The 11,970-nt window shown below is 41.4% G+C and overlaps 1 protein-coding gene across 3 annotated transcripts in view; it reads left to right on the plus strand.

Moving 5' to 3' along the window:
• The window catches only part of LOC127782254 (probable LRR receptor-like serine/threonine-protein kinase At1g56130), a 31,907-nt gene that overhangs the window by 19,166 nt on the left and 771 nt on the right, over positions 1-11,970 (plus strand). Inside the window, exons 6-23 of one of the 3 annotated variants that reach the window (XM_052309375.1) lie at positions 36-107; positions 195-266; positions 347-418; positions 512-583; positions 1,072-1,143; positions 1,236-1,310; positions 1,425-1,496; positions 1,589-1,654; positions 2,003-2,068; positions 2,226-2,270; positions 2,368-2,432; positions 2,520-2,833; positions 2,960-3,161; positions 3,770-3,943; positions 4,032-4,150; positions 11,155-11,368; positions 11,460-11,694; positions 11,770-11,920. In XM_052309375.1, coding sequence (XP_052165335.1) covers positions 36-107; positions 195-266; positions 347-418; positions 512-583; positions 1,072-1,143; positions 1,236-1,310; positions 1,425-1,496; positions 1,589-1,654; positions 2,003-2,068; positions 2,226-2,270; positions 2,368-2,432; positions 2,520-2,833; positions 2,960-3,161; positions 3,770-3,943; positions 4,032-4,150; positions 11,155-11,368; positions 11,460-11,694; positions 11,770-11,920 — 2,158 coding nt within the window. Of the gene's footprint in view, positions 1-35; positions 108-194; positions 267-346; positions 419-511; positions 584-1,071; positions 1,144-1,235; positions 1,311-1,424; positions 1,497-1,588; positions 1,655-2,002; positions 2,069-2,225; positions 2,271-2,367; positions 2,433-2,519; positions 2,834-2,959; positions 3,162-3,769; positions 3,944-4,031; positions 4,151-7,962; positions 8,611-11,154; positions 11,695-11,769; positions 11,921-11,970 lie in introns of those variants that run through there. The other 2 variants (XM_052309374.1, XM_052309373.1) reach the window with 2 other exon arrangements.

The raw sequence follows: 11,970 nt of genomic DNA on the forward strand, positions 1-11,970 counted from the left end.
TGCGTTCCCTGAAACGTATCTCCTTTGTGTTTCAGGGGTGTTAGCACGAATAAGTTTGTTGGTCCACTTCCAGAAGAAATACTAACCCTGACCAAACTTGAGCAGCTGTTGGTCTTTGTTCCGCTTGACTAGCACTTCCCTTCCAATATCCATGTGTAATTGAGCAGCAATTAATTTCTCTTTTCCAAGTGCAGGTATATTGATAGTTGCGGTTTAAGTGGGGAGCTGCCTCCATCCTTTTCGAAATTTAGGAGCCTAAAAATTCTGTAAATTCTAAGAACATGTTTTCTGCTTAAATCTTATTTGGCATCATCATTTCATCTCAACTTTATTCCTACATATCCAGATGGGCATCAGATAACGAACTCACTGGGTTCATCCCAGATTATTTTGGAAGCTTTTCAGATATGGAAGATCTGTAAGATGCCGCTTGATTAACTACATTTTCACAATTTATAGAAAGAGTTGATAATTTTCAATCCTAATATGATCTATATATATGTCAATGCAGAAGAATACAGGGGAATAATTTTGATGGTCCTATTCCTGCAAGCCTTTCTAATCTTAGCAAATTAAGAAACTTGTATGTTCTTTCTTTAGTTTATGTGACACGGGAAACTATTTTGATCCCTCGAGGGGCTGTCCCCTTGTTTGTTTAAAAATCATCCAAACGGTTATGAAAAATTCTGTAAAAGTTTGACAACACTCACATGGTATATCTATACAACTTCACAAAAATCTTAAGTCCAAACTAAACTCACATGTCGAGATATAAAAAATACAAATTCAGCGTATGAATAGTAGCGTACTATTTACATCTGAATTTGCCTATTTTTTCCTCGATGTGTAGGTCGAATTTGAACTTGATTTTTGGTGAACCGATAAATATCACTGTACTCTATGTTGTCAATGTCCTTCAAAATTTTTCATAACTATTTGTATCGAATTTAGAAGAAAAAGGTACACGAGGGGACATCCCCTCGAGGGATTAGAATCCACTCCCTATGTGACACTATTGTGTGCTTATTGCAAAGATCATGCTTGTGGTTCATTAATTTCTATATTGTGAAGGCGCATAGGTGATTTAATTGGTGGGATTTCTTCAATGGATTTTCTGTCCAACATGACATATTTGATTGTTCTGTACGGTGACATCACATGAACTTAACAACCTAGTCTTTTGTTTTGGCCTATGTGTGATATCCTAAAGCATTTTAATTATTTTCTTCTTACAGAATTCTGAGAAACTGCAGGATTTATGACAACCTTACTACAGTGAATTTCTCAAATTTTCCAGAACTCACATACCTGTATGCTTTCTCTCAAATTTATTAGAGAAAATTTTGAAATCTTTTTGTTACTTGAGAGTAAAGTAAATGTGACGGTTTTTAACATTTTTCTTAATCTGTGTATGTTTGAAGCAGGGATTTAAGTTTTAATAGTATCACAGGCAAAATTCCACCAACCCTTTTTAACATGAGTATCCTTGAATCCCTGTAAGAAAATCTATATACAATATAATGCCTTTATTAGTTAAATTATAGGTAGTACTTTGGAATTTTCCCAGACTAACAATTTTAGGAACCAGATTTCTTGGGAACAATAACCTCTCTGGGAACCTGCCTGACAGCATAGGCCCTTCACTCAGTACTATGTAAGTTGTTTTATTTAATTTTATTAGTATCAAACATGCACATACTACATTATGCATACTACTATATGCAAAGTTAGGTTATATTTATATTATTACTTTAGAATGATTTTATTTACTTCCTCTGTTTCACATTATAAGGTGCTTTTGGTTTTGAGTAGATTCATGCATGGATTATTGTATGTGTTTCATATATGTATCCAAATTCATATGGATTTTAGTGAATCTAGACGAGAGGTGGGGAGGCCGAAACGTCTTATAGTGTGGAACAGAGAGCGTATTATTTTCTGATGTACCATTGGCATTTCGTTTTCCCTTTCTTGTGATAATATGTCTTCATTTCTCTTACAGAGATCTATCATACAATAGACTTTCAGGAATATTTCCGCCTTGGATTAGCACAAACAATATACATGTGTAGGTTTCCCTTACCTCGTTTCTAAAAGGCAAACACAATCAGCGCATGTCTTCTGTATTTTCAAAATGGATTCTTAAACTATTTTATAATTAAGCTGTGATGCTGAAGTGAGCAAGGAATTTTTAATCTAACTTTCTGCATTGTATTTTGTCTTAGGAATTTGGTGTGGAACAACTTTGTAGTAGATAGCTCCAACAGCAGGTTTATTTTCTTGTGCCTTATAGTTCCTCTTCCGTTTATGCAATACTGAAGCACCTAATCTCTGACTATCTTTTTGAACAATATATTGTGTCTACAGTATTTTGCCTCTTGGACTAAATTGTCTTCAGAGAGATACTCCATGTTTTCATGATTCCCCAGAGTGTGAGCTCTTATCTCTTCTTCATAGAAATGCCTATGTTGGGTAACACTAAACACTTCTGTCACTTCTATGTTTCTGTTAACTTGTAGATTCCTTTGCAATAGACTCTGGTGGTGAGTCATTCACCAGAGGATCAGACAAAAATAGCTATGAACGCAACACTGGGAAATTCACGGATGCACCTAATGCAAGTTACCTAATATACACCCCGTATCAGTTTAACAACACACTTGATAGTAAACTATTCCAGACAGCTAGAATGTCACCCTCCTCATTGAGGTACTATGGCATTGGGCTCAAGAATGGTTTTTATGATGTTAAACTCCAATTCGCAGAGATATTCTTCCCAGATGACCAAACCTGGAAAAGCGTAGGAAAGAGGATTTTCGATATATACATCCAGGTGACTTATTCTTGACTGTAACCATAAATGATAATTTCCACTGTGCATTGTTTGCTAAATTGATTCCAATATCATTCGTTTTCCTTTTGTGAAAATTAAAATCTCTTATCAATGTGCTTGGTGCAGGGAGAGCTCAGAGAAAAGGACTTTGACATAAAGAAAGACACAAATGGAAAATCTTATACTGTTGTTCAGAGGCAGTATAATGTTGAAGTTACGAAAAATTTCATGGAGATTCATCCCTTTTGGGCTGGAAAGGGCACTTGTTGCATTCCTTCACAGGGTTACTATGGGCCATCTATCTCAGCGTTAAGTGTATCTTCTTATGGTACTATTACTTACTCCCTCCGTCCCAAAAAAGTCCAATTCTATGCATGAATCTGGGTCCCAAAAAAAGTCCAATTCTAGGGATGAATCAAATTCATGCATAGAATTGGACTTTTTTGGGACGGAGGGAGTATCTTGCTAAGGAGACAATTCATCGATATCATCATACATTAATCTTATGGGTGTTGGTAGTGTAGAATTAGCATTAGAAAGGAGTTCACCTTCCACAATAATAATAATATGTATCGCCATAAATTGTTAGTTATCAAGAATAGAGATTACTAAATTTGTATCGTATCTATTAGCGATATGAAGGTATCGGTTCAGTTAGGAGTAAGGAATTAGAGGTATGGTTTATCAGGAAAATAGAGATCACAGGGCATGTTATTACTCATGATATTTTTCATGTGAATAGTACCCAAGAAACTCTAGTAGATGAACCTCCCTATATGAGGGCCTCATGCTCCTCAAGGTTGACAAGAGTTTCCTAGCGATTAGGACAAGTCAGATTCCAATGAAAGCGATTTTGCCTTTATCCTGATGTTTGAAGCTGACCCTCTCGATGACGGCATTCATAACAAATTATCTATAATCGTACTCTTGGTGTAGGAGAAGAGGATCCTGGTCAAAGCAAAAACAACACCAGTGGTGAGAACACAAGTAGCGGCAAAAGAGGTTTGGTTGTTGGCCTTGTAGTTGGTGCTATTATTTTAGGATCATTAGCACTTACAGGAACATTTGTTTGGAGACAAAGAAGTAAAAGGCTAGAAGTGGAGATGGAAGGTAATGTGCATTTTAAAAACTGCCGTGGTAATCTCATGAAGAAATATTTAAGTACTTACTTTCTGTGTGATAATGTGAAATATTGCAGAGCTTCTCAGCATAGTGGGAAGGCCCGATATATTCAGTTACAGAGAAATAAAATCTGCTACTAACAACTTTAGTCCTCAAAATATTCTTGGAAAAGGCGGGTATGGACATGTTTACAAGGTCAGTTTCATTTCCTCAAACTCCAAGACAGGACTGCAAATTAAAAACATGTTTCCCAGCCTTAAAAACAGAGCAGTCAGTGAGTCGGTGTAAAGTTTTTTTTGTTTTTTTTTTTTTTGAGGAGAACGTTGGCAGGAGATCTGTCGGAATTTAAATTAGGGGAGAAAATAAATTGTTTACAAAGCCTGGTGAGGGAGGGGGAAACAACTAGAAAAAAGATAAAAATCAAGGAGGCTTGAAAGCCGACCTGCGCAGATCAAGGTCCTGTTTTACAAGGTAGGCTACCTCACAAACCGAACTAACTGAATTTTGGAAAATTCTTCTGTTTCTTTCTAACCATACGTTCCACCAAGTAGTTAGAAGCGAACCTCTGATCGCCTGTTTTTTTTTATAACAGATCAAGCATTGACCCGGCTTTATAAGAAAACCCATAAAGATAACAAAGTTCTTACAGGAAATAGAAAAACTGAAAAAAGCTAAAACATCTTATTGCTGGGGACTCCAGCTTACACCAGAGGCACAAAAGGAACAAGAACAGCAAAACATCTTAACTATGAAACAGCAACGTCACAGGTCCCCTGGCAACGATTGAGGTCTGACTTGCTTCAGCTCTCTAGGATTGCTTCACGCCAACTTTCCAACACTGCCCGCTCCTCCTCTTTTAGCAAGATACTCCATTTCTGTGCAAAGGATAAAGATTTGTAAACCACCTGCAATGGAGATTTTACCAAAATGTTTTCAAACACCTAATCATTCCTAACACCCAATCATTCCTAGTTAACCACAAAGCCCAGCAAAAACAACCTAGTAGAAAAACCCAAAGTCTAATATCCTTTTTAGTTTTCCACAAATCAACACAGTCCCAAAAACTAGTGAGGTAACCAGGGAGGTCCAGGTCCTATTTGACCACACAACAAGAAAAAACTGCTAAAGGGCAACCAAACATAATGTGAGCAGTAGTTTCAATTTTGTTACACATCTTATAAAATTCAGAACCCCCTTTTCACTTTCTTTTCACCCGCTGTTTTGCACAGGGAAGTCTACCCTTCCCCACCAGATAAAGGAAATGCTTAATCTTGAGTGGCAACCTAGAACCTACTCTTCCAAATCTCCCACATCTCAGCATCTTTCACTCCCCCCCCCCCCCTCCCAAAAAAAAAAGTCAGAATCCTATACATTGATTTGGTGGTGAAAAGGTTCTTCTTGTTATGAGGTCACACAATCTGATCCATACCCCCATCTAACTGAACCCCCTGAATCATTGCTCTCAAATGAACCAGCACACACTCTCTCTCTCTCTCTGCTCATTCAGATTCCTTCTAAAATTTGCCCCCATCAAAGATATCACTCACACTAGCTCCCTGTTGATAACTGATCTCATACAATTCAGGGAATTGAACCCTCAAGGGAACTATCCCACACCACACATCTTTCCAAAAATACACAGAGACCCCATTGTGTACCTTCTCTTAATCAGCCTTTCAAACCATTTCTTACAGAAATGCAACCCTTTCCAGAATTGAGACCCCCCATAGCTGAGCTCCCAAAGAAATTATTATTATTCAGATACTTTTTTCCTAAGTTTCTCAAAACACATATCTGGACACCCATTTTCTAATTAATGATCCTTTTACTTAGAAGACAAATTTTCATGACCTTAGTGTCCAAAAAACCCATCCCACCAAACTCTTTTAGTGTGCACAAAGCCTCTCATTTCACCATGTCATATGTCCTCTTCTCCCCCAGACCTTGCCAGTAAAATCTACTTCCTAAAGCATCCATTTTATGGTGAAAACCATCAGGAAGTAAATAGAAGCCCATAGAATACATTGGAACACTGGACAGGTAAGAATTAATTTTTATCTCTCTACCCCCATATATCAAATAGCCACTCTTCCAAGATTGAAGCCTTTTTTCCACTTTCTGAGTGGTACTGTATAATTCCCTCATACAAATCTTTTCCACATGCATAGGCAAAACCAAATCAGTAAAAGGTAATTCACCCACTTTGCAATTCAACCATCAGCAAACTTAAGCTCTGTATTCTTGTTCATCCCAAAACCATAAACCTCACTTTTTTGATAGTTTATTTTCATCCCTGACATTTCCTCAAAACAAAACAGAACGAATTTGAGCACTAGGATATTATGATCACCAGCGTTAACAAACAGAATGGTATCATCAACATATTGCAATTGTGTAAAACCGCCATCAATTAAATCATGAACCAAACCCTCAAGAGTTCCACTTTCCTTAGCTTTATCCAGAATAGCAGCCAATGCATCTCCCACCAAATTGAACAAAATAGGGGACAAAGGATCTCGCTGCCTCAATCCTCTGTAGGTCTTAAAGAAAGGGCCATGTTCTCCATTTATATTTATAGGCACCTTCCCTCCCTCAGTTATTTTTTTTGATCCACCCAGTCATACAAGAGTCAAAGTTTTTGTTCAGCATTACTTCATACAAAAAGTCCCATTTGACTCTGTCATATGCCTTTTCAAAGTCTATTTTAAAAATGACACTAGCATCCCCCCTTATCTTTAAAGTATGCATCACCTCATGCAAAATAACACAACCCTCCAGAATATTCCTCCCAGGGATAAAAGCAGTTTGTGACCAGCTAATAACCCTATCCGCCACCTCTATGAATCTCTGAGTTATAGCTTTAGTAATAATCAAATGCAAGCAAATGGGCCTATATTGCTTGATGGTATTAGCATCTTTGATTTTTGGTAAAAAGAGAAATTACTCCATAATTAACTACATCCACATCTAAAACCCCACTATGAAGATCATCTAGCATTTCCTTAATCAGATCTTTGAACTGTGGCCACATTTGTTTATAAAAACCCACAGAAAACCCATCAGATCCAGGAGCTGTATTGGATTTAATACTTCTAATTACAGCTTCCACCTCATTCATAGTGAAAGGTCTGACAATAGCCATTTTCTCCTCATCAGATAATCTTAACTTATCTGCCCAAACACTGTCATGCAAGTGAACCTCCTTGTAGTGATCCCTGCGAAAAAGCTTTTTGTAATAGTCATAGATGTGTTGTTGAATCTACTTCAAATCTGTGATAACCTCTTCCCCTGTTGCAAGGAAAATACTCCCTCTATATTTTAATGTATGACGCCGTTGACTTTTTATCCAACGTTTGACCATTTGTCTTATTCAAAAAAATTTATGTAATTATCATTTCTTTTATTGTGACTTGATTCATCATCAAATGTCCTTTAAGCATGCATAAATATTTTCATACTTGCACAAAAATTTTGAATAAAACGAATGGTCAAATGTTGGTTAAAAAGTCAATGGCGTCATACATTGAAATACAGAGGGAGTATATGACTCTTTCTTTTCCTCCCATTAGCAGCCATATGGAAGAAAGATGTATTAGAATCCGCTTAAAATCCAATTCTCACCACACCTCCTTTGCCACCAAATTTATTCCTGCACACAAATATTTTTAGTTCCTTTTCCAACTCATATCTTTCCCTCCATTCAGATTCAAACAACTCCCTCTCATCTGATCTCTGATCAATCTCTGTCAATTTATGTTCTGATTCCTTCCTCTTTGTCTGAATGCTACTCATATTTGCACTCTATTTTCTCAACCATCTTATCAGGAAAAGGCATCAAGTAATGCCAAAATCTAAAACCCTTGTTGATATCTGATAGGCCAAACTGAAATTAGTTGTTCTTTAAAACCCTGTTTTTGAAACCAACACATTTTAAATCTAAAGACATTACCTTTCTGTCATGGCTATGGATACCACATACCTAATAGTAGTTAACTAAATCTCGGCAGGACCCACCACATACCATGTCCTATACAGAAACAACCTGCGGATATGGAGGGAGTTCTGGATAAGGAAAGACAACCAGAGTTCTACATGGAAACGACAAGAACTACTCGGATTGTATCCATATTGGTTTCCCTAGTTCTACTTGGACAAGGAGACACCTATGGGTATAAATACAAGCCCCCCTAGGAGGACAGGGGGACAGACAGACTCACCATGAGACGATCAACACGATCACCACGATCGGGATGACCACCTCATCGACGACCACCATGAGACCATGGAAGACACCCACCAGGGAGAACCATGACAATCAACATACACCCACCAGAAGCCACAACATACAAGCCAACATGCGCCAAGACACGCTGCCGGATATTGACTTCAGGATAGGCATGGCTATTCCCCTACGGTTCCTCCGGATACCGTCAGGAGATACGAAAGCGCTATCTCTGATCTCGCCGGGCACGGATTCGAGGAGGAAGACTACCCTATTGTCGACTACGAGTCAGACCTTCAGACCGACATGTCGACAACAGTTAGATAGGCTGCCCACATATTGTACTGGTGTGATTATGGTGAATAAGAGCAACATCGGCTCCGGCCAATAGGATGTAGGGTTATTACCTGACCACTCAGGGGCCCGAACCTGTATAAAAATCCCTGTCTCCATCTCTTTTACCTCAGACTCGCGTATATCCTAGCACCAACGATTCCCATACTGTCCAAATACCGTAGTCGAGACATCACTCGTCGACACTTTCATCCTCTCCTCATCTCTGGTATCCATCCACATATCTTGTATCTAGCAACAAAGGACAGTGATAAGAGCCCACACTAAGTAAGAAAGTAAAAAAAAAAAGGTAAAGGATACTTTTGTTCCCAGATAGCAGAAGTGAACACCCTATCCAAAACTACTCTAATAGGACAAATTTGATTGTTTGTCCAAGTAAATTTATGTTAGGAGTGTAGATGAATCGCTCCCAACCCACACACTCACAAACTCACAAGGAACAGAGAGTAGAGAACAGAGGAAGAACAAAGGGATTCGGTAGGATTAGATTGGATTAATTTCTGCTTCAGTAGGATTAGATTGGATTAATTTCTGCTTGTCATTAACCATAACTTCGTGGCTTTAAATAGCCTTACATCCGAACTAACATAAGCTAAATTAAAGGGATAACAAAACTAACTAAACAACTAGATAACAGCACAGCTATTCTTCCTCCTCACGCGCCACTATAGCGCGTCCGGCATGTTGATCATCCCTATGGCGGCGGAAGGGAATTCCCCATATACCATCTCTCCCTGCCTCGGCAAGCAGCTCGTTCGCGAGCTGGAATTCAGGATATCGCTGTCGAAAATCATCCAGGTCTTCCCACGATGTCGACAAAGCCGGAAAGCCCTCCCATTGAACCAAGAGCTGACGAACCCCACGAGCGAGGCGGGCTCGTAGGACTTGGCGCGGGGAGGGAAGTGCTGCACCATGCTGAACCGGCAGCAGAGCTGGTGGCGACGTTGGCGGCACTCCCACAAACGGCTTAAGCAAGCCCACATGGAAGACATCATGCAGCCGTGTCCCTGGCAGCAACTCCAAATAGTACGCCACCTCATTGACGACGGCGACAATCCGATATGGCCCATAAAAACGAGGCCGTAGCTTCCCCTTCGTCGCATCAGGCAACGAGGCCGGCACACAGTGGCGAACACGAAGCCCGACCCAGTCCCTGACGGCAAACGAGATGTCCCTGTGCTTCTTGTCATAATACTGCTTGGCATGTTGTTGCGCCTGCTCCAAGCGAATACGGGCATCAGCGAGAAAGGCGTCCCTCTCCTCCATTGATTTGGCCACAGCCACCACGCGAGTTTAACTGGCATCATACACGGATGGATGGGGGGGCTCTGCTATAAACTAGGTTGAAGGGTGTCGTATGGAGCGCCGCATGGAAGGAGGTGTTGTAGACATACTCCGCCCATGGAAGCCAGCGGAACCATTGGCGCGGCCGATCGCCCGGAAGCAGCGGAGGTACATGGCGATGGTCTTGTTCACCACCTCCGATTGGCCGTCCGACTGCGGATGAAAAGCAGAGCTGCGATGAAGCTTGGTTCCGGCCGCCGTGAAGAGGGCCGTCCAGAACGCCGATGTGAACACGGGGTCCTGATCGGAGAAGATCGATGTGGGCACGCCGTGCAACCTGACGATGTCCGCGAAGAACGCGCGCGCCACCGTCTCCGCCGTGTAGGGGTGCGCCAGGGTGATGAAGTGGGCGTACTTGGAGAAGCAATCCACGAGCGCCAAAATGACCGTCTTGCCGGCGACGCGCGGTAGGCCCTCGATGAAGTTCATGGCGACGTCGGACCACACGGCCTTCGGGACCGACAGTGGAAGCAGCAGTCCCGCCGAATGCAGATGGTTGGTCTTGTTGCGTTGACACGTGAGGCAGCTCTAGACAAAGTCGCTGACGAGGCGGCGGTCGATGGGCGTGTGGAAGTCGCGGCGAAGTCGGTGGAGCGTCTTCTAGATCCCCTTGTGTCCCTCGTCGTGGGTGGCCACCGTGATCGCTAGGAGCCATGGCGAACCCGGTGGCACGTATACGCTCCGCTTGTAGGTGACGAAGCCGTCAGTGACTGCCCATGGTGCGCCACGTGTGCAGGGGGCAATCTCGTCATGGAGAGCCACTAGCGCCGGGTCAGAAGATGTCGCTGTGTGCAAGTCATGGAGGAGATCGAACATCGGCGCTGACAACGCGCACGTCGCCACCGTGCTTGGCATCACCACCCAGGGCCTCCTCGCTGTCGACGCCGAGAATGCCGTCCTCCGCACCCAGGCCGCCGAGCTCACCGCGCGCCTCGCCTCGCCACTGAAGCTGCCATGGCAGAGACCAACAACAAGAAGAAGAAAATATACTTGCCATTGGGGGCAATATTGTCATTTCGAAAAAATACTCACCACTTTCAGCCGGAAAATAATAAAATAATGCATTCGGTGTCCTACAGCAAATTTCACATATTATGCAGTGTCCTCGGCAGTTTCACATTTTCTCGGTGTCCCTCAGCTAATTACGTGTTTTTTGTGTGTCCTGTAGCAAATTTTGCCTTAATATTTCCAATTTGCTAATGCGCTACACGTCTATACTCTTACACTTATATCTTTTGATGTACTTGATGATACCGTTGTTTGTATGTTCTGTGTACAGGGTAAACTGCTTGACGGAAGAATAGTAGCTGTAAAGCAGTTATCTACAACATCTCATCAAGGGAAAAAGGAGTTCATGACAGAAATTGCAACAATATCCGCAGTTCAACACCGAAACCTTGTGAGGTTGCACGGTTGTTGCACTGAGAGTAATACTCCACTTTTGGTGTATGAATACCTGGAAAAGGGGAGTCTTGATCGAGCAATATTTGGTATTCTTTTCTTTTCTTGATCTCCTAATCTTGAGCTGTGATGAAATTTGCACCAGACAACTTCCTAGGTGCATAAAGCGTTTTGGTATACATGCAAGCAAGACGAACTTGAACCTAGATTGGAGATCCCGTTTTGAGATATGTGTAGGTATCGCAAGAGGCCTAGCATATCTCCATGAGGAATCCAATATGCGAATAGTGCATAGGGATATCAAAACCAGCAATGTCTTGCTTGATGCTGATCTCAATCCCAAGATCTCAGACTTTGGGCTGGCTAGGCATTACAATGACAGCATGACTCACCTTAGCACTGGAGTTGCTGGCACACTGTAAGAATATTTTTCTTGCATATCTTTTCATATTGCCTTCATAACTGAAAACCAATGGATTTATGGCAATTTTAGAGGTTATCTCGCACCCGAGTATGCCATGATGGGCCATCTGACAGAGAAAGCTGACGTTTTTGCATTTGGAATCGTGGCAATGGAGATCCTTGCGGGGAGGACAAATTTTGATGACAGCCTTGAGGATGATAAGAAATATCTACTTGGATGGGTACGTCTGTTAAGGCTTACTTTCTGAACACTTACACATCAAATCATCTT

This window comes from Oryza glaberrima, chromosome 8 (genome assembly GCF_000147395.1).
Source record: "Oryza glaberrima chromosome 8, OglaRS2, whole genome shotgun sequence".
In the NCBI taxonomy this organism is placed as follows: Eukaryota; Viridiplantae; Streptophyta; class Magnoliopsida; order Poales; family Poaceae; genus Oryza; species Oryza glaberrima.